The sequence below is a fragment of the Myotis brandtii genome, unplaced genomic scaffold, assembly GCF_000412655.1.
Source record: "Myotis brandtii unplaced genomic scaffold, ASM41265v1 scaffold630, whole genome shotgun sequence".
Classification (NCBI taxonomy): Eukaryota; Metazoa; Chordata; class Mammalia; order Chiroptera; family Vespertilionidae; genus Myotis; species Myotis brandtii.
In genome coordinates, this window is record NW_005370412.1 from 1,812,835 (window position 1) to 1,835,482 (window position 22,648).

General features: G+C 54.2%; 1 protein-coding gene across 1 annotated transcript in view; it reads right to left on the reverse strand.

The window, feature by feature from the left end:
• LHX4 (LIM homeobox 4) overlaps positions 1-22,648 on the reverse strand; it is a 40,015-nt gene that overhangs the window by 16,570 nt on the left and 797 nt on the right. Inside the window, exon 2 of the mRNA XM_005880232.2 lies at positions 6,514-6,685. Within this exon, the coding sequence (XP_005880294.1) occupies positions 6,514-6,685 (172 nt within the window). The remainder of the gene's footprint in view (positions 1-6,513; positions 6,686-22,648) is intronic.

The following is a 22,648-nucleotide window of genomic DNA, read 5'->3' on the forward strand; positions in this document are numbered from 1 at the left end:
TCCGCGGACTCATCACCCCTGATATACAGCCTCGGGTCCCAGGGGGAGCCGCTCTGCTAAGTAATTGCTTCTGCCTTGATTACAGGCCTTCGCAAATGACTGTGGGCCTGGTCCCACCAGTGTATTTGAATCTTACAAATGTCCACACGCACAGCCACTCTCTGCACCGTCTGATCATTACCTTAAAAGGTTTAATTTGCTTAGTGAGGAAATTAGACTATAAACTATTCGGAAATTATGGAAAGTCACACGTCAAAGAGACCCGCCCCTTAAGCACATTTTGCTAGCGGGTGTGTGTGTGTGTGTGTGTGTGTGTGTGTGGCCTTGCAGGTGTGTAGTTAACAGAAATTAGTGGCTGGGCAAGAACCTGGCCCCAGATTAGACCCACAAACAACCCCAGAACTACAGGGGCCTCTTCCTGGAGCAACAGGGTACCAGCGAGAGGCCCCTCCAGCCAGAGCGGGGAACCCCACCCTGGGAAGGAAGGTGAGGACTGCAGTTACTGCCACCGAGCTCTGGACCCGCAGGGAGAGATGGCTCCCCCACACTGAAAGGGGCGGTGGCTCCAATCACCTGCCTGCCGTTGCCTCTGGACACAGGCCACCTCCTACCCCAGGACCCTTATATGGCCTGAGGCCTTTTGTAGTCTGAGCCCCTCCTCCTCTCTTTTTTTCTCTTCCTACCTGGATACAGCATCACAACCTTAATAAGAACAGTTACTAATAGAACTAAGTACTTGCGTCCTTCATCATACTCAGTCCTCACAGTGACTCAGAAAAGGAGCTATTTCTATTCCCATCCCTTTTCCGAGATTGAAAGGTGAGGCTCAGAGAGGTCTACACTGAGCCTGGATTCAAACCTTGTTCTCACTTCCTCTGTGAAATGCACCACACAGAGGTTTTAGCCCAGATCCTGTGAGCACCTGCCTCACTGAGCCATGGAGGCCCAGGTCCCCGGAGCGATGGGGCCAAGGTCACCAGTGAAGACTTGACAGGAGCCAGAGAAACCACCCTGCGGCCGGGCCAAAGGCAGAGTGTGCCGGAGCGGAAACAGGCTGGAAACAGGCTGTTCTGAACCCGGGGATAAATCAGCACCCGGGCTCCCAAGGACGCCGCTCACCTGCCCTTGGCGGACAGCCCTGCTGGTGGCCGGGAGAGTGACTGGCGGGGGGAGGAGTGGAACTGCTGGGCTGGGCGAGCGGCTGGCACAGCTCCCCCCTGACAAGCGACACAGAGGCCCTCTGTCCCTCCAGGTCCCCGACAGGGCCTGTCTCTGCCCGCCAGGCAGGTGAAGGCCCCGGGGCAGGGAGACACCCCCAGAGAAGCGTGCCATTTTAGACAGGAGCCCCTCGGAGTGGCAGTCACCCCCAGAATGCCTCCGACTCTTCCCCATGACCCCGCAGGCAGGCAGAGTGGCCAGGGGTGCAGCCTGGAACATTCTTGAAGGCTTTGCTTTAAATATTTGTATGACTGTTACCCTCTCTTTGATTCTATAGCTGTTTGCATTATCATCATCGCTGGTTTGTTTCCCGAGCCTTCATGCAAATCCACATGGTATCTTTACCCCGTGGTTTACCCCAGCACACGGCTGTTGCCCTCCCCACTCTGCCAGGCTACCCCCACCTCTGTCTGAGGGCTTCTAGGTCATTAAAGGTCACCTGAATGGGAAGGTCTCAAGCCTGGGGGAGGAGGAAGAGGTCAGAAGCCAGCGCAGGCCCAGCACTGCGGACGGACTCCAACAGCCGGGCCTCCCAGGGCTGTGGGTCAAGTGGCCACTCAGGGCCAGAAACCCAGAGATACAGATACAGCACCTAGCCTGTGCTGGGCACGGTTTACTCACTATCCTCTCACTTCACAGCAACTCTGTGGGTGAGAATGAGTGCCTCTTAACAGATAAGGGAATAGGTTCAGAAGGGCCTACGCACTTTTTTATTGACAAACAGCTAGTAAAAGTCAGGACAGGGATTCAGCAAACAGAGTGGTTCCCCAACCTACTCTGCTCGTAAAACACCTCCCTTTTGAGAAGTGCTCCAGCTGCCAGGTTTCCCAAAGCACCCGCCATGAGCATCCCCACTTTTCCTGAAGACGACGCCGGAGCTCAGAGATGTCAAGGAAGTTGCCTAAGGGCGCCCAGCACTTGAACCAGTTCCTGCAGCACAGAACCTGTCCTGTCTTCACTGCACTTCAGAGCAAGGGAGCTGCCGGGAGGGGACCCAGAAGCCCTACTCTCAGACCCCTGCCCTCCCCAGACCCTGAGTTCCTTTGCAAGGAGACAGGGGACCCACTACATGCTGGGCACACAGTCCGGAAAGGACCTGCTCAGCAAATGCAGTACAAGGAGTTGGCGCTTAGGCTTGCGACTGAAATTGCATGGCTTTGAAACCACACTGCTCTCCTCTCAGGCTCCGAATCTTATTTCCTTTGGAGAAAGGGGAGCCAAGAACCCGAGGAGTAACAACAACAAACAACAGCACAAATGAGCCAATGTTATTGAACCAGAGAGTTCAACGCCCCCCGCCCCCCAAAGAAAAATGCAACAACCACAGCGTACAACCTTCCACAATATCGCACTTCTCTGTCTGTGACACATCAACATCGCCCTCTGCTGCCAGTCGTCAGTATTACCCCATCTCCCAGAGGTGAAAGCTAATCTCCAGCTTCCCCTTGGCCTCCCCCGTCCCCCGCCCCTCCCCCCCACCCCGTGTCTGAGCTATGACACACATCCAGGGGCCACTCTTCACATTACAGCCGTGATTCTCTTTAACTTTAAGGAGCACAGAGAAGGAATTCTCCCTGGCTCTCACCAGGCATCTTCCAAACCCACAGCTGAAAGCTGTCTGAGGTGCAAGGTGCAGAGTTTGGGTTCCCCAAACCACTCTGATGATAAAAAAAAAACCTCCCTTGAGTGAGATGCTCCAGCGTGCCAAGTCTTCTAAAGCAGCCACCAGTAGCATTTCCCTTTTTCCTGAAGAAGGCAGTGGAGCTCAGAGATGTCAAGGAAGTTGCCTAAGGGCGCCCAGCACTTGAACCAGTTCCTGCAGCCAGTGTGAGATGAGGGATGGATCTGAGGCTCCAGAGACTGCCCTGCTCCTCCTCCCCGCCTCACGTTCTCTCTGCTCACAGAGTCCCACTGCACATGTGCCCCAGTGTGCCATGGGAAAGCAGGGGCCAGGGGACATTTAAGGAGCTGTCATGAGGAGCAGAGCACCCAGCTCTGTGGCCAAGTCACAGCCTGAGCCCCAAGTGGGAAGTGGGTCCCAAGACCCCTGGTGGGAGGTGAAGCCACTCTGACCTGAGCAACTCCTTTCCTCCGTCCTCCCTGGGACTGGGACTCTGCCTGCAGCTGTGTCTCCCTGTACCAAACAGCCACGGTCCCAAAGAACGGGGGGGGGGGCGACTGCCTATTAATCCACGTGTCCCCCTGGGGGGCCTCAGAGCTGCCCGATCTTCGCATCTGATTGACCCTCCATTGGCAGTGGGGAGGACCACTTCCCTCCACACAGCACCCCATCACAGGGTTAATGACCTGGAATCAGCACCCACTCTGTGGACAGCTCCCCCGCTTTACAAAAGGCTCCGCCCCTGAGACTCGGTCATTTCATGAAGCAGGGCAGTCCCATGGGACAAGAACAATAACTGTGCTAAATAAAGGGGTCTGTGCATTTCCCAGGTAGCCTGGGCCTCCAAGACTCGCAGGACACCATGCAGTGGTTGTAAATTCACTGTGCGATCTACTCTTTGACAGCCTATGGGCAAGGTTTGGGGCCAGGTGACTATATGGGGGACAGAAAAATGATCGACTAACAAGCCTTCCCTCAAGTCCACAGGAAGCTCAAACAGGTGCATGAGGAATGAGCAAAACAAGGCAGTTCCCGCTGAGTCACCAGGAGAAAGGAGGGACAGGGTGGCCATGCCTCCCAGGGGCTCCCACCCACTGAGGAGCTGACGCTCAGCCATGGAAGATGGGCAGACCTTGGAAGGATGAACATCATCCCCGGATGATGAGACAGCAGAGCCAGGGCGTGGAGGTGGGGAAATGCAGAGCGTGCCTGGGCAAGGGGGCATCCTGGGGGCGGGAGGGGTCTCGTACCTAGGAAAGCAGTGAGCTAAGGACTGGAAGGGAGGGTGGGCACAGGGCAGAAGGCTCTGATGGTGTGATGCATCTGGAATACTCTGTAGGCAGAGGGGGCCCTGAGGAGCTGGGGGAGAGGGGTCAGGACCTGAGCTGTGAGGTAGGACGCTAGTCTGTGGGGTAGAGGGGGTGGGGGTCAGTCAGGAGGTTGCTGCTGAGCAAGGCCTGGGAAGACTCCAAATGAGGGCCATGGCCTGGGGAGGCCAGGGAGGCAGGGAGGCAGGGCACCAGCTGGGTGTCAAGCTTACTTTTGGTCAAGAGCTTGTGGCCCGTAAACCGGTGCTAATCCCTCCCCAGCCTTCACTCTGAGCCTCTCCTGGGTCTAGGGGGACCCTCTCTCCTCATCACTACTTCTCCCAAACCCAAAACTGCCCCCAGCTGCTACCGCCCTTTCCCAAACCCGGAACCAGCCAGTCAAGGTCGAAACATCAGATGGTGCCCCAGGGTGATTCTGGGGCTCAAAAGAGCTTCTCTATGGACAGAGCCCTGGTTCTGTGTCCCTGGCAGGCTTTGCCTGCACCCCACGGGCTGCCCTGCCCTGCCCAGCTGGACCAGCCAGAGGTCTGAGCCAGGGCACCTCAGTGCCAACCTGTCCCCAGATGAACAGGGAGGTGGCGGGGCCTCTTGCCTCCCTCAGCTCACTGGGCTTTCCGCAGGGAAAGGGAAAAACTGGAGGATGGCGCCCTGGCTATGGGAGCGGGGACAACTCACCCATCCCCTGCTCCCTCAATTAGATCCTCCCTCACACACGTTCTTGTTCACAGGTGCACACAGGTACATGGCACACATGCACACACGCACATGATGAAATCCACCCCGTCAGGCGTCTGCAAGAACAGCCGTGTGCTTGGCCAGGACATCGCTGAGGGAAGAAGACAGGCAGATGCTTGCTGTCCACTGAGAAAGGGTGTGGGTAGAGGGGAAGGAACGGCGTAAATGCCAGGACAAAGGAAGCAAGGCGAGGGCCACAGGCGGGGAAGGAGAAGGAAGACAAGGTTGGGGGCTGGAAGGACACACGAAAGGCTTAGATGAAGAACCAGAGGCCCATCTCTAAGCTGGAGGATCTGTAGGGTGTGCCAGCTACTGCCCCCACACGCAGATACACACACACACACACGGAGACAGCAGCGCGTATCTGACCACAGTGTGATGCTAATGGACAATGAGAGCTGCCTTCTGAACACAGGCAGCCCCAGTAGTTATCAAGCGGATCTTTAATGTACTTTCCAACTCATATTGCACAAAAATCATTGGGATCCTCGGAAATTCAAATGACTCACTCCCCACAGTTAAAGCTTTGGGAGGATTTGGGAGAAATCGTGTTCTGTTCCCGGGACCGGCGTTTCCCTCCCTGTCCCCAGAACGCACAATCTCTGAAGGATGCACACCACCCCTCCGGGGTTCGCTCGCCTGGCGAGCCTCCTCACAGTCCCAGTCCCGTCCACGGGCCCCCTGACACTGGGCCCAATGTCACTGATGGACAATCCCCACCTCCTGTTCTTGTTTGCTGTTATCAGCTGGTCCATATCCGCTGAGGCACCAGCCTAATGCCTCAGGTACTAGATCCTGGGGCAGAAGTTCCAGCCTAAATGCCACGGAAATAAATTCTAGGAGGTCCCCTCCACCCTGACCCAAAGCTCCAACAGGAATTTTCCTGATGGACCCAACATCAGAATGAAAAACCAAGGCAGTCTTAAGAGCTCACACAGGGACCAGACACTGTCCCAACCCAAGGCTTCACCCAGACGGACTCGGTCAAAGCTGAAGAACAACTCTAAGAGGCAGGACTATTAGCATCAGCCCCACTTTCCCGGTAAGCAAACTGAGGCACAGAGAAGTGAAGCAACTTGCCCGAAAGCACACAACTAATAAGTGGGTTCAAACCCAGGCAGGGTCTGGGCTCTTAACCATCACATGAAACTGCCTCTTCCAAAGGAGCCCAGCGGGGCCCCTGCCAGAGACAACTCCTCTAGGCCTCCGAGGCCCGTGAAGCAGCCTCATCTAGAATCGGGGCTCTCAACACACCTGCTCTGAAAGCCGCAGGAATGATACAGCCAAGAGCCCTAAAGCACCAACTCCCAGACAGAGAGAGCGTTTGAGGATCTGCAGGAGCCCTCTGTCAGCCACCCTGGTGCACGCTCCCCGGGCAGCTCAAGTGAGGTGGGGACCCTGGGGTTTCCGGCAGCGATGGGGCTGGTGACCCAAAGGGGGACCGCAGAGGAGCAGCCTCTCACCAGGAGGGTTCACACACCCCCAGGATGGACCCACTGCCCTTCCCACCCTGCCCCCCTTCCAGCTCCTGCCTCCCTCCACCGACTGCACAGCGCGAGGCAGAGACAGACCAGGCCAGCTCAGGGAGGCTGCGCCCCGGTTCTGACTTACTTGAAGAAGTCCTCCTTGCAGTAGACGCTCCCGGCCCTGGAGAAGCACCTGTCAGCCAGCTGCATCTGGCAGTCTGCACACTTGAGGCAGGAGCTGTGCCAGTGTCTGTCCAGGACCTTCAGGATGAACTTGTCCAGGATGTGCTGGTTGCAGCCAGCGCACTGGGGGATCTCTGTGGGGAGAGGAGAGAGAGGCAGCGTGAGCCCTCCGCGCAGCACCGCTCACCAGAAGGGCCCGTGTGGACGCCTTCTCATTCCCCCCTTGTTTCCCCCCCCCCCCCGGGGGGGGGGGGGAGTGGTGGGGGAGGACAGAACCCAGCCTCCAGGGCTGCCGCATGCAGCTGTGCAGGCCGTACACCACACAGAGACCTCTGGTCAAGGGGGCTGAAATGCAACCCATGCTTTGCTGGTCCTGCTTTGGGTGTCTTTGGCCCAAAGGCGTCTTCTGTGTTTCTAAGGGCACCACAAGGCTAGCAGCATCGGCTCCCCCCATTTACGCCAGCTGCAATTCACAGCCAGCGGGCCAGGAAGACCCAGCAACCTTCTCCTCTATGTCCATGACACTTTCACTACTGGGTGGAATCTGGGCTAAAAACATCGTCGCCAAAGCGAGCCCTAGGCATGGACTGAGAGACCATCGGGCGGAAAAACCAGATGACTTGTGCAGGGGGTGAGTAGAGATCGAGGCCCAGGTCTGAGGGTGTCTGTGGAGGGAGAATCTCAGTGTCTTGAGAGGATCTCCTGGGAGTGTTTTAATGAGCTGCAATGGATACCAGGGACTGGCTCCAACAACATCCCTCCTAACGTGCCTTCCTGGGCTGCAGACCACAAACCAGAAACTGCGTTTCCAGGCTCCCTTGCAGCTCAGGTTCCACCTGTGATTTAGAGTCTGCCAATCAGATGTACTTAAAAGGGACCTGGCCCTCGCCGGTTTGACTCAGTGGATAGAGCATTGGCTCATGGACTAAAGGGTCCCGGGTTCTATTCCAGTCAAGGCACAAAAGAGAGGCATCTGACCGATGTCTCTGTCTCTCTCCCTCCCTTCTGCTCTAAAATGCAATGGAAAAATATCCTTGGGTGAGGATTAACCAAAAAAAGGGGGGGGGGCCTGAATTGAGAACTAAGTTAAATGGAGGCACAGCCTTTGGGCAGGCTGCCCTGGTGCAGGTGTGGAGCACGCAGAGGCTCTGGGGGTCGGGGGCTGTGATGTCCTGCTCAGTCATGGCAGAGGCGAGGAAATTCCGGGGTCTGGGAGTTACTCCCAGAAGCCTGGCCCACACATGGCTCCACTGAGATGCAAGTGACCTAATATCAGGTAACTAACCACTTTCCACTTAGATAGTGAAAGTGGATTCTGTTGTCTGCAACTCAACCCCAACCACTGCCCAACCAAGGTCTGTTTTTCTTCCATTTCACCTTTGCCAAGGGATTTTGAGTCAATGAAGCAGTTTCAAAATAGACAAGATGGTCAGGCTTCCATGGGTGGATGAGTAAATAGACCCTCCCCCTCCCCACCCCAAAGGGAAGGCAATAAATTAACAACAAAAACACATAAAAGTGCAAGCATTTAGCTGGTATTTCTCACCTCTATTGTAAATAGGACCTTTGCTAATTATCTGTTTACACGGTGTCTTTCCCATTAGAAGGTGGGATTCTCAAAGGGCAGCACCAGTGTTTCTCCGCCTTGTAAACTCACAGCCTAGCACGGTGCCTGGCACACAGGACACCACCACAGATGTTAATCGAGGGATAAATAATTGATCAAATCCTCTCTCAGAAGCTCACCTTGAAACACTCCTCTACTTTCTCCTGCACATCCCCAACGTCAACAAACCAAATCTCTCATGAATCACACGGTTTTCTCGATTCATATCATGTTTGTTGGTTGTGACATAATTTTAAAGTGTTAACATATGGGAATTAGCCTCAATGCACTGGGAGAAAATTGAAAACATCTAAACTATGGAAGGAGAACGCTTTCTCAAGTAGAAAGTCATTTGTATCTAAAACTTATACCCAGGCGGTGGGACAGTCACTAAATTGCCATCACTAGCCCTGTACACACGTGTCAGTCTTGGACCCCATTAAACCCCGACCCCAGCCTGTTCCCTTCAAGGCTTTGGCAGCCACCAACATTTGCCTGAAAGTCAGACCCCTTCGATGCCGTGCCCTTTGACCCCATTCTCAGACCAAGTACACCATGAAAACTACCGGGGTCACGCTTGGTGAAACAAGTGAAAACTGGACACTTGCTACCGGTCCCAGGTTGTATGGGGATTTTTTTCTATCTCAAAAGGTTTTCTCTGTGACAAAGAAATTGTTCAACCAACAATTGCTCACCAAGGAGTTCCGATGTGCCCAGCAAAGTGCTAAGCACATGGTGACTACAGGAATCTCCATCGGAGAAGGGGGATAGAGAGCACGCAGGGTAAGACCACGGATTCTGGAGTTGGACGGCCTGCGTTTGAATCCTGGCCCTGCTTTATAACCTTCAACAAATTACTTTGCCTCCGTTTCCTCGCCTGTAAAGTGGTGGGGGCGGGGGGTAGGGTGTGATGATGGCATAGTACCTCATAGGATTATTGTGAAGACTAAACAAATCACCGTGTATACAGCTGGTGCTCAGTAAGGGCTTGCTATCATTAGGAGAGAACTGCAGTAATCGGGTGTTAGATGTGGTGCCGCTGGGGCAAAGGGGAAAGGAAAGTTAGAAACCACATTCACTGGCTTGATCTCATTGAATCTTCCCAGGGACCCCTGCTTGGAGGTCATGACCCTCACCTGGAGGCTCAGAGAGTACCCACATCACACAGCAGCTCTGCAAGGCTGGGGGCTGCTCACTCCACCACACCCCTGCCTCTCTCCAGGAATTACCAGGATCCCCAGGGTGGCCAGGGAGGCTGTGGCTGGGCGAGGCCTTGGGAGCGGAGAGATTTGGATACACACAGGTGAGACTATGAGGAGTGACAGGTGCATAACCAGCAGCTCCTGTGGTGCAGCACGTCCTGGGAGCGGGGGAGAGACAGACATCCCAGGCGAAGAGCATCTGAAAGGTTTGGGCCAGAAGGCAGGGTCTTTCCTGCAGCTGCTGGGCCTGGGGCTTGAGGAAGGGAGTGTCAGGGAGATGGCTCTGGCCTCATTTTGCAGGAGAGGGGAGGGAAATTCTAACCAAGAAGCCCTCAGGGCTCAGGGAAGTGGTCTGGGGACGAATGGGTACAGAGCAGGAACCTGTGAGCACCAGCCCCTTGTGCCTGGCAGTCACCCCGGGGCACACCGCCTGCTGCTGGATCTGGGGAGCCAGGGACTGGGCCATCGGAGGCAAATTCACCCTTGGAGAACCAGACAGAGAACAGCCCTCCGGGTGCTGGGCGAGCCCCAGCGGGGGTTGGGGGGAGAGGGGGGGCACCTGCTCCCTCCCCGCACCTCCTGGGTCTGGGGCCAGAGGCCGCCGATTCCCACCTAATTGTTGTTTGGCCTTGCCTGGGAGGAAAGATGCGGCTATATTTCTCCTCCCGGCTGCAAATGCACGGGGATGAGGGCGAGGATGTATGCCCATAAAATTTATTTCGAGCAAGGTATCTAGCGGGACCCTTAATATGATGAGTATTCAAGAGAGAATACATTAAGGCTAATGTATGCAGGGAGGGCGGGCCAGGAGTTTTAGAGGCTTGCAAGCCCAGACAACAGCACGTTTAGGAACAACACTAAGAGCAGACCAGCCATTGCAGCCACCAGCTTGCAGGGTCCCCGCCAGGAGGGGCTGGGCTGCCCAAACTTGGGTTCTCAGAGGGAGGCAGGTCTTGGGACCAAACCGGGGTCCTCAGGGCTTGGCAAAAAAAATGTAAGGGACATACTAAGGGTGCTTTTTTAAATGAAAAAAAATAAAACCTTCCCCACTGTAGATTTTAAGAGGAGAATTTTTTAAAAACAAAGATAATGTAGAAATGCTTTAAGAAATCCATAATGTACAATAATAATAGTAAAACCAGGCGTCGAGAGCCTGTTATGAGCTGTGCCGTCTCCTCTAGTTTCTCCTGCACATCAAATAAAACCAGGCGTCGAGAGCCTGTTATGAGCTGTGCCGGGTCCCGAATGCATATTAATAACCTCAATAATCCACACAACAGGGGAGGAAGGTACCATTATCCCCATTTTACAGGTGAGGAAACAGCCTGGGAGAGGGTAAGCCAAGTGCCCAAGGTCCCGCGGTGGGGGCGCCAGGATTTGAACCAAGCCTGCGTAGGGCGGGCTAAGCTGACCCGAGAGCTGGAGTCTGAGGCATCACCTCGCCCGCCTGGCTCTACCCTATCATTTTATGGAGAGAAGGAGGCAAGAGATAGCCTCCACGCTGCTCGGTGCACAGTGACGGGGCAAGTGGGAACACTGAACATCTCCTTAGCAACCACGCTCCCTAACAACTGGGGAAAGGGAAACAGGGAAGTGTTTGAAGCACAGATTTGGGGCCTTTGGAGGAGTGTGCAGGTGAGTATGGGACCACCCAGTGCCCTGGGGAGGCCTGGAAAAGGCGCCCCCTGTGGGGCAGATCCCCTCCACCCCGGTAGCCAGCTTGTTGAAGGCATCTGTCAAGTTCAGATTCCTCCCTGTGCATGAGGGGGTGCAGCCCTGTGAACTCAGAGCCCACACTTCAGGTGACAGCGCTCCAAGTAATTCTTTAGTTTGCTGTGAAATGCAAGCTTTCTAGAAAAATTTCAAAGGGCAACAACACTAGCCTTTTCAAAAACTTGCAATAAATTATGATTTTTTTTTTTTTTTACAGTTCAGAGAGAATGAGCAGGATGGCGGTTATAGGATCTCCTACCAAAGTAAAGTTGTAGCCAACGTTTCTAAGGAGCAAGAGGCTTCCCCAATCCCCAGGAAAGTCAGCTTATTTCCTGCAGTATTTACTGTCCCCAAACCCACCGTACAAACCGGAATAGAAGCAGACCCCGGGAGTCACTAAGACAGAATTTCATCTATAAACTCAGTTCCTGATATAAGGCATCATTTCATTTCAAATGAAAATTTTTATCTTATCTGCACGCAAGTGTGTGGTGATGCTCTTTCCTGGGACTCTGGGGAGGGAAACTCAGGCATGAAGAGACAGACGATCTGCAGAGATGCTGGGCCACACATCCAACGCCCTCCCCACTGGCAGGTCCCTCCACCAGCCGCCTGTGTCCTGCAGAGTGACACGGCTGAAGGCACAGACCTAACCTCCCACGGTGAGAGCTGTGTGTGTGCATGCAGACACCCTCCCAGGCACATATTCACACATACAATTCACACACAGGCACACCGTATGGAGAAACACACACAATCCCAAAGGTTACCCTATACACCAGACACACACACATAGCACATTCACAGACACACACATATCCACATATACTCAGACAGCACACTTAGCACACATACACACGCATATCCATATGTGCACAAACATCTATTACAGACACGTACACACATTCACACATGCACACAAACACATGCATGCACACATCCTCACACACAGGCCAGGCATGGCCTTTCTGGAAACAAAGCTCTCTCTGCGGCTGGGAAGCCATCACTGAGTGAGGGAGTGTCCCACCTGGAGCAGCGGGGGGAGGGGGCAGCGAGCGAAGCAGAAAGCCAGGCGCAGGTAGGAACATTCTGTCCAAATACTCTTTTGGAAAACGACTGGGGGAATTTGAAAGTTTTCCGTTCTGTGAGTTCAGACCTTCACATCTTTAGGTTTGCCGAACTGTTTATAATATAAATCCCAGATCAGACTGTCTGCCAGACCTGGGATCAGATCCTGTTTCTGCCACGAATGTGATCAAATAAACAGCGTCACCTCTTTGAGCCTCCGTTTTCTTATCTGTAAAATGGAGATAACACCACCAGCCCCTCACCGCTGCTGTGTGATCACATCAGATAACAAGACACCTGGCCCCATAATCCCACTGTCCGAGCTCCATGGTCAGCCCCTTTCTCCACTCTCGTGGCCACTCTCCAACAAGGTGAACTTATATATTCAAAATTTGTCCAAATCATTCCATGCTTTACTGTTTGCCAATATACTATCTCTCCCTCTCTCACCCTCTCAAAATTCTCCTCCATCCCTTTAGTTCTAAAGCACCTGGGAGGAAGGGCACACCCTTTCTAACCAGCATTAAGTCCAGAGTATGTACTGATCATGCAACATCACAAGGGCTCAGGTGTTTTTAGGATGAAGAAGTCTGGCAGGTTCTTTCCGCCACAGAAGAAGGGCAAATTCGCCGGACCTTGGTCCCCTCCCCACCGGTGAATGGTGAGAACAGGGGTGTTGGGGCCACCAATCGCCTGGCCTCACTTCCCTTTTGCTGTAATGTATTCAAGTAAGAACGGGTTGAGTTCAAATTGCCATGTAAGGCTTCTAGAGTTTTTCTTGGAACATCTAAGTGCCCAGTGAAAAAGTGGCTGTTTTTACTGGATGAGAAATGGCTAGAAGCCCTTTGCCTGTAGCTGGAATCTACTTCATCAGGAAGCTTATGAAACCCACAACAGAATGCCCAGCCCCTGAGGCACCCAAAGTGCTGCTGTGGGGGCACAGAGGGCCTATTTTTTTCTGAGTGGCCCATCAGAAAGTGGGTTCCATTTTAAAAATCCCCAGATTCCTCCATTAGTGAAGTTTCAGGAAGCTGGTAAATGGGAGAGATAAAAAGGTCTGATGTGGTCCGTGGGAGACCAGATTGCCCATACCCCTCCGGTGAAACGTAATAAATGCTGTGTATCTTTATTCCCCACTCGCGTCTCTTCATTTCCAAGGAACGGCTCTCCAGGCACTGGGGGCCATGGGGAAACATTTCAGAAATGGTCTGTGTGTTCCTGTGATCGATTTTAATTCTTTGAAAAATAGTGTTTTCTATCTCTCTGGTCACAGAAGATCAACAAGGTGAGGGGGGAAATTTTCTTTTTTCACTAAAGAGACTAAAATTAGAATCAACACACTTGACCAGAACTTCTAAACAATATTTAAGACAGTGCACCTTTCTGGGAAAACAGAATTTCAGATATTTCCGTTGGAATTATAACGCTGATGAATATTGTAATATCTGTAAAATGGGTTTTTCTGTACTGATAGGAACAATGTCCATTTAACCATGCTGTGAGATCAGATTAATATTTTGTCCAATTTGGACTGTCATGGGCCATTTGGGAGTCCTGCAGGGCACCGCTTTTTAAACTGCCTTTTGGGTGAACAGAATTCCTTTTTGTTTCACAAACAGTTTCACTTGGCAGCCTCATGCCCAGGACAAGGTTGTCCTTGCTTCTCTCGGGGTGTGAGGTCTGCTTCAGGCCTCCCTCTTCGCGGGAGCTCACAACACTCCGTGTCAGCGGGGCCACCTCTCGGGAGCCCGGGAGCACTTCAGCCCACTGAGGGCGGCTCCAGCTGCAAAAAGGGAACCCTGACTCTGGCCTGTGAGTTAGCCAGCACCCCGAACTCCGAACTTCGTCAAGTACTTGTAAACCTGCAAGCTCATTGACTCTTCCCGGGGAACCTGTGAAGAGTCAACCTCCCCATTTAAAAGGGCTTCCCTAAGGGCACACAGCTGGGGGCCAAGCTGGGGCTGGAACCTTCTTTTTCTCTGGGACGGATTGTGGGGCTGAGGGAAGACCAAGACTTCCCAACAGTGCTCACCAAAGTCACCTCTATCTGGCGGCTTTTGCCCCACATCCTTTTGCTGGTGACTTCACTCCAGGAATATGCGTTGTTTTTTTAGCTCTGTCTCAAATAACATTTGGTTCCAAAAATACATGATTTTAGTTATTTCTTAAGTTTCTTGACTGACTAAAAATTGGAAGGAGAGGCCAAATGGGGCTTTATGGAAACACATATGCAACTGAAATTATTATGCAAATGTTGTTCTTGGAATTCTCCATGCCTTCCCCAATTATGAGGAAACAACAGTCCATGGCAGACTTCCTTGCTCCCATACCTGAGGTTCCCGAGTCCTAAAGAAGGCAGACCATCTTTAAAAGGCAGCCTGGAGAACACTGGGGGGGGGGGAGACCTAAATTCTCGAATATCCCAGTCTAAGGGTTTATAACAGAGGTATAGCTAAATTGACATTCAATTAATTGAAAGTACTACTGGATATATATTTCAAAAATAAAACTTTCCAATTCAAAGTTGCCACCACCGCTACAGACAATAAAACCCTGTTGTCTGATCACAATATCCCTTTCAGATCACCTGGTAATTGTGCCGGAAGGAACCCAGGACTAATCCGTCCATGCAGTCCACATACGGTGTAAACCTGAGGCGGAGGATGCAGTTTTACCTGGCAAATCATGACTCGCTGTGTATGTCCTCCCCACACCCCCTCCTGGCTCTTTATCTGCCATTTCCCTATTAAAGACTATTCATTTTTCTTGAACAATTTATAACTTCCTTTTTTATATTTCCCTTATTCTAAACCAATGTATCTTGAAGAGACCAAAGTGTTTTATAAATTTTCTTTTAAGGGATCTTCACGACCTAGTAAGCATAATCTCATAAACATCACAGCTGAAGCACAAAATTCCAAAGTTAATTCTTTAAAACTTAAGGCGAAAAGGTGCATTGAACATCGTGGTATTTTTGGGGACAGGGACAACAGAATTAAACAGAGATCTGGGCCAGCCACAAAAACAATGGGAAAGTCTAATAAAAAAAATCAGCATTCCACTTAGGGTAAATCATAATCTCCATTATAATCATATTCACTTACATACTTTAAAAACACACCATTCTACACATCTTATCTAATTTCTAGTGCTATTTGTCTTGACAAAGGATTAACAACCAGAAACAAAGTCAAAAAAAATCCTCCTCTTATCAGAAGTGATCACCGGAACATTGTCTTTCCCTCAGCTTCTCCGGAATCCTTCTCACCACCGTCCTATTTGTTTCACTCGTAGTTTGGGGCCCCTTGGAAACTCTCCTTTGTTCTTTTTCTGCTGAGCCAGCTCAAAAATAGTAACCTCTTCCGTAAAAGATCAGATTCAAAAGTATCCTGGGACAATTTCAATGTGAGCATTTTAAGAATGAATCTGGATAATGAATCTTGTAGTAAATAAAATACACAATGAAAACACGGATTGCAGGTGTAGGGTTATCTTCTAGGTTACATATTGACACAAAATTTGTCATCTTCAGTAGGCTAGATATGCTCGGTAATTGCAGATAAAACAGAAAATCACATCACACAAATCCAGGACCATCTATGGAAATGTCCGAGACACATCTCTACTTCCACGGCATCGACACGTTTAATCACTGCTACGTCCCCGCAGCGCCCTTTCCTGGTGCCTCATTCTGTAGCTACAGTCCATATGTTTGGCAACCTCCCCCTCATAGGAAGAAACTTTCAATTAATTTGGCTGCAAGTTTTGTCTCTATGAAGCTATTCCCAGAACCAATCCCCTCACCCCCTAACATTATAATTAAAGCAAATTATACTTTAAAGACAGTTGAGGGTGAGATACTGCAGTAAAACATCTGTGGCTAGACCCTGACTGACAGAGCGAAGCGGGTGGGGAGAGCTGAGAAAATAAATCCACCTAAATAACAACAGGAGTTAGGACCTGCCCCCCAAGACGATTCTCCAGTCCTCCACGGTCACAGTGAACCCAACGTACATTTTCCAAGGGTGAATCCATCTAATTTGCCAATTAAACCCAACCCGTCCGCCTACCCCCAACAGCAGTGCCTCAAAATGGTTGATTTGTGCTCCATTTTGATCAGGGCTTCCTGTAAGAAATGTTTAGCTTATTCTGTCTTGAACCCACAAACTGCCTCATCCTCCCAGGCCTCCCAGAAAGAGGGCGGGAGATGGACCTCACCACCCTGCAGCCTGCTGGGTGCTCAGACCCCAGGGAAACCTCTTTGCTGTGAATTCAGGCACAAAGACAGGTTCCTCCCTGCACAGATTTCACGGAGGAAAGAAGGTATGAAGGGAGGGAGAGAAGGAAGACATTCAAGCCACAACGGAATTGTACTGAAAGCAGTAGACCCCGTTTGCTCACATCTGTGTTATGGCATTGTTCACACTCACTCAGAGAAAAGGCAAAAAATACCACAAAACCCCACTCCCCAGCGCTCCCCCAACCCAGCAGCTCCTCATGCAAACAGCTGCTCCCGTCTGTCTCCAGCCTGGGTTTCCCCCTTCCTTCCTCCCATCAGCTAAAGTGGTTCCAAGCCCCCCTGCGTTCCAGAGTTCTTCAGCTCTAACCCTGATAAATTCCCCTGATGGAAAGAAGTGACAGAGGCCCTCCATCCAACTCCACCGGCCTCCCTCTCCCCGCACACCTCCCATTTGGAGGAGGAAATTAATTTCCCCGGCCGGAGAGAGCCACCAGAGAGCCACCTCTCCTGAGTCAAACAGGAGGCTCGAAGGAGCTTTCTGCACAATGTGAGGGAGGAGAGGTTAGTCCCTGGTGACTAATTTCCCCTCCCAGGCCCAACCCGCAGGTGCAATTCGCAAGGCCCCCTCCCAGGCCCCGGCATCTCCCTGAGTTCTGTCTGCTAATTCGGCGCTAAGTAGTCGCTAATTGACTGCGGCGCTGAGTCAAAGGGCACTGCAATCCGAGGCCGATGGGAAGTTACAACAATAGAAATATTTAGGACTTGAGGGCTGTCTACACCTGGTCAGCGGGGTCACCGGGTCACTGTTCAATACACAAGCCGGTCCTGTGGGCCGCGTTTCGTCTACTCAGTGGAAAGAAATTGCTTTGCGGGTTCCCTCCTGCCTCCTCCCCCACCTCACCTCCAGGAGGGCTGGGTTTTTAAAAAATTCACCCTGGAATTTGCAGGCGTGGAGGCGGGACTCACGTCGCTCTAATCCCCGGAGCAGCCAGCGCACATTCCTGCCTTAACTCCGCTTTGTATCTGGCGTGTCTGGGGGCAGGTACACCTGGCTTTGGTCCTCCTGCCGCTAATTTCCTGCTGCTCTGGGTGTCATCCTGCCCAGGCCTTGCTAGTAATTCCTGATTAGTTTCACCCGGCAGATCCTTGTAAAGACATTCGCCCTGCCTATTCAAAAAGGAGTAGTAGTAATAGCAACTTAAATAATAATGATGATGATGATGATGATGATGATGTCCCATCCTGGATGAAGCCAAGCTCTGAACCCGGAGTGGAGCCGGCGCTGGGTCCCAGGTCAGCCGCGGCCTGGCCTCCTCTGGGACCCTCGGTGCAAGCACCTGCGGCCGCGCCATTTTGCCCTCCCCGGCGCACTGTCACCAACTCCCCTCCAGGTCGACTTCAGTTCACACCAGCGGCTGCCCGGGTCGAGACTCCGCTAAGCGCGGGGAGCAGGGCGGGAGCCCAGGCTCGAACTCGGGCAGGGCGCTCGCACCCCGCGTCCCGGTTGGCCACCTCCGGGCTCTGTGCAGGAGGAGCCGCTCCCAACCGAGGAGAACCGCTTCCCAAGGGTTAAAAAGTGACCGAAAGACTCACGCGGCTGGCGCCGGAGTTTAGTTCCGAGTTCCCCGAGGCTTGGTGTGAAATGGGTACGAGGAGCAAGAGAGGGTTCCACCGGCTCCCCTCGCTGGAGCGCTGCCGGGCCACCTAATTCCTCCAAATTCCTCCTAAGTTTCTGCCGCCCAAAGCGGCTGGACACGCGTCCCAGGCGGGGTCAATCCCCACCCGCTCGGGGCCAGCCCGAGAGTAAGACAGGAAAACGAATGGGCGAGGTACCTCGGCTGGAGAGAAAGGGCCGGGGCGCGGGGATGCCGAATGCGGCCTCGGTGGGTACAGCCTCTCGCCCCATCCGCAGCCGCGACCTCTCATCTACCCCGAGCTGCGGGACACGGCGCCCGCAAAACAGGCTCCTCCCGAGGAGCACCCCGTCTGCACCCACCTTTCCTGGCGGACCTGCCAAAGCTCTGGGCGCAGGAGGTGACAGCGCTCAGGACCGGGCGCCGGGCGCCGCGCGCCGCGCAGCAGATGCCTGGAGCGGGAATCCAGCGTCGGTCCCCGGGCCACCCCGGCGGCACCTCCCCTCGGGGCGGAGGCCTTCGGCCCCGGTCGCGGCGAGGCCGCTCAGGTCGCGCTCCCAGACGCGAGGACGCCGCTCCGCTCAGCCCCGCCGGGCTCTGGCTGCCCGCGAGCCTGCGCCCAGCGAGGGAACACCTGGCGGCTTTTCTCCGCTCGGCCCCGACCTCGCCTTCCCCGGGGCCGCTCAGGGCGGACCTTCGCCGCTCACCCGCCCCACCTGCGGGCCCCGGGCCCAGGTTGAATCGCTAACGAGGCTCCGGGGAGCGCTGGGACGGCGGCCTCCCAGGAGGGCTCCCTGCGCCCTCGCGCCCTCTCTGATGGAGGCAGAGGACCGGAGGAGGCCGGAGCCTCTACCCCTCGGACGCCCCCCGCCATCCTCCGCCTCAAGCCGCGTCACCTCGTTTCTCCAGATCCCCTCCGGGTGGTGCGCAGCTCCGGCCCGAGGCTGGTGCGGGACCCGCGCGGTGAGAGAACCCGAACCGGTAACCCGCGAGGCCCGAACCTGCCGGCGGGGACGCCTCGTGGGCTCGCACCTGGAAATGTTGGTGGCGGGGAAGGGGGTTGGCGGTGTCAGAGGCAGCTATCTGAGTATCTGTACCGGAATCTGATGGAACATCTAATGGTGTTCTTGTCTCCCCCCTCCGTCCCGCACCACGAGAAAGGCGGGGACGGGTAAAGGAGCGCATCGGGGCTCGGAGTGCTAGAGCGCGCCCGGCGGTAACGGTGCCCGTTCCAGCCCTTCCCAAAGGGCCTGCGAGGTGCTGGGGTTTACCGCCTGCAGGAGCCCGGCAGGAGAAGAAGGGGAGTGGGGCACCCAGAGAAGTCCTTCGCCCAGATCCTCCCGAACACAAAATCAGATGCCCTTTCCCCGCAGCTTCGGGTTCATTAGAGCTGCAAGGAGAGATTTTAGGAGACGAGGAAGGACGGGAGACAGCCCGGGCCTGCTCCCCATTTACCGCCCCGGCCTGGACCAGCGGGCGCTCCTTCCTCCGGCTGCCCCGCTCCCGGCCGGCAATGCGGGGCAGCAGGTGCCCGATGTCCTTTCGCCTGGTGCCCCGGAGACAACGTGGGCAAGGGGTCGACAGGACGCCCACCTCCACACCTGTGCCAGCAATAGGGGCCCGGAGGACGCAGGTGCTGGGGGCGGACTGTTTTATTCGGGAGGTGAGAGGTGCGAGGAGGCGCGGGAGCGCTCACGGCAACCAATGCTGCGGGGCAGGCGGCGCGGTGAGGACTCCGACCTTGACGCTCCCACCCTCCGAGGGAGGCAGAGGGGACCGCTGGATAGAGGCAGGATGTGCCTGGACCCAGAGGGACCTGCGACCCTAAATCGTAGTCCAAGGGCCCGAGAAAGAAAAAAACCCTGAACCCTTTCAAACGGGCAAAAGGGCCTTGGGCTCTTACTGGACGTGACCCCACGGTGCCCTCTCCCGCACACAGAGCGCTCCTGCCACCCGGAGCCAGGAAGGGGGTTCTGAGCTCCTTGGGAGACACTACTGGGAGGCGGGATGGGGCTGGGATTTAGGGGGCTGGGGCTCTGCTTCTCCACCCCAGGCTGCTCCTGGGTGATTCCCAGCTACCTCCGCCTAATTCTTCCCGAGCTTCTTGTCCCAGGCCACCCCCTCAAACCCATGACCACCACCCCCTCCCAGTTAGGCAAAGTCCCAGACCTGTGGGGCCTGATCCGGAGCCCCAACACCCAGCCACCTCTGCGCCTGGAAGCAGGAGGAGGGCCACCTCATCAACCAGATCCTCCAAGGAGCCAGCAGCGTGGGAGGCGAGCACAGTGTAAGGAAGAGGACCGCGTGGAGAGGAGAAATTATTACATTACTTGGCAAGGGAACGTGCATGCACCTCACCCATCCCCAAAGAAGCCGAAGAACATTCTGGAGTCCAGAGCCCCAGAGGCACCAAGGTTGGGGATCCCTAAGCCTGTGCCCCCCAAGTGCTTCAAGTGTGGTGGCTCAGGGTGAAGGAGTAGGGCATGTGTATGTATGTGTGTGTGTGTGGGGGCAACCCCAACCTTCCAGTGGGTGGGATGGAGGGACCCTATTTGAGAGCCTATCTTGGGTCTCCTCTCCCCAGACCCACAGGTTTAAACACCCACAGGCTGGGATCACCCTTCCTCCCTGAGGCCCAAGAACCTCACCCCCACATTAAGTTCTTAGGCCACAGGCCCCTGTCCCGGAAAAGAGAACTGTTGTGTAGGTGTGTGAGGGGACCCTGCCCCATCTATGCCCAGTTCCCAGCATCAACAGCTTAACTAACAGGCAGCGGCCAGATTTGCTGCAATGGGGTTGGGTATAATCCACACACATCCTAAAAGAAAAAGCTGCATCCCAAAGTCTCCCAGGCCACAGCCACAGGCCCTGGGCAAGACAAAAGGAGAGAGAGACCACCCCCTCCTGCTTGGGCACTGCCTCCCTGGGCCGCCCTGGAGGAGTCCCCTTTTTCTACCCCATGGTTTCCCACACTTCCAACCCAGAGGAGGAGCCCTGGCTAACTGTAGCTTTGAAGGCAAGTTCTAGGCATTTTAGGAAATCGAGTTCCTGACGTGGAAATCAAAGCTGTCTCTGGATAAGAGATGCAAAAAGTGAGAGCATCTGAGAAAGGCTGTCAGGGCCTCGCCTACCCATCCTGCGCTCCAGTCCTAACTGACAGGCCACCTACGGGCCACAACTGTTAGAGCACAGAGCGCTGGGGAACGGGGTCAGGCGCGCACACACCCCTCACTGGCACAGAGCTTACGATCTTGCAATCAGGGGATTGTCAAGGGCCGGGGGGGGGGACACATATGTAATACCCTTTGTAATACTTTAAGCAATAAAGAAAAAAAAAGAAAGAAAAAAAATAAAATAAAATTACATGAAAAAAAAAAAAGATCTTGCAATCAGTTTAGGCGCAGTGGTTCTCAACCTTCCTAATGCCGGGACCCTTTAATACAGTTCCTCATGTTGTGGTGACCCCCAATTTCATTGTTACAAATTGAACATAATTAAAGCATAGTGATTAACCACAAAAACAATATGTAATTATATATGTGTTTTCCGATGGTCTTAGGCGACCCCTGTGAAAGGGTTGTTCGACCCCCAAAGGGGTCGCGACCCACAGGTTGAGAACCGCTGGTTTAGGGACTTGGAGCACTTTTGCCAGGGCTTGTGTTTGTGCAGGGGCTGAGAACCCGCTCCTTCTCTGCCTGTGGTGGGGTGGGGACTGTAAGGGGGCAGTGAACCCCCAAAACCTTCTACAGACACACCTTGGTCAGCAAACTCCGCAAGGCACCTCGCAGAAGTGAAGCTGTCCACACCTGACAATATTAGGCACAAAGGATAACTGTAGGATATTAGTGAAGAAACAACCTAAGTAGCTTTGGGAGGAACTATGCTCTTCTAGTCCTTTCTCAGAAACTTGCGGGAAGCCCAGAACACACGCTAGTCAGCCTGCCTTTGGAGGTTTGGCCGGGACAGAAACCCTGCCATGGTGACCCGGGGCGCAGGAGGGCGCGCTCGTGCGCCCTAGTTCATCGGTGGGCAGCATCCTTGGATGAACCGGTCCTTAACATAAAAGAAATCTACACGAAAGAAGTCGGGGCGGAAGCACAGCCCCATTGGCAAGCAGAGTGAAAGGACCTTTCGTCTCTCCGCGGTGCCCAGGGGCGTCCCGAAAAGCCCGCCAGCCTGCGGAGCAGGACTCGCGCTGCCCCCACTAGGAGCTCGACGCTTCAGGACCTGCTCGGGGTTCCACACAGATTCTCAACCGCAGATTCTCGGTCCCGGAGTGGGGGACGGAGACAGATTCCCTCCGGGAAAATCCCTGCGCGCGCGCACACACCTACACACACACACCCCGGAGGTACACACACCCCGGAGGTAAACACGCCCGGAGCCCCTGCCGCCTTGCTAATTTCGGGCGCGGGAAAGAAAGCAGAGAGCGAGGAGTAAAGCGCGTATACACCCTGATCTCTCCCTCTCCGAGCCCAAGACCTCCCGAGAGCCCACCCTCGCCTGCACACAAGCGGTTCCCTGAGTTCACAACTTCGCCTCGGTGCTTCTCCCCCTTCGCACTCCTTGGCTAGATGGAACATGGCGAGCGGACAACCCCTCTAGGAGCAGGCGGCCTGGGCGGCGGGGGCGGC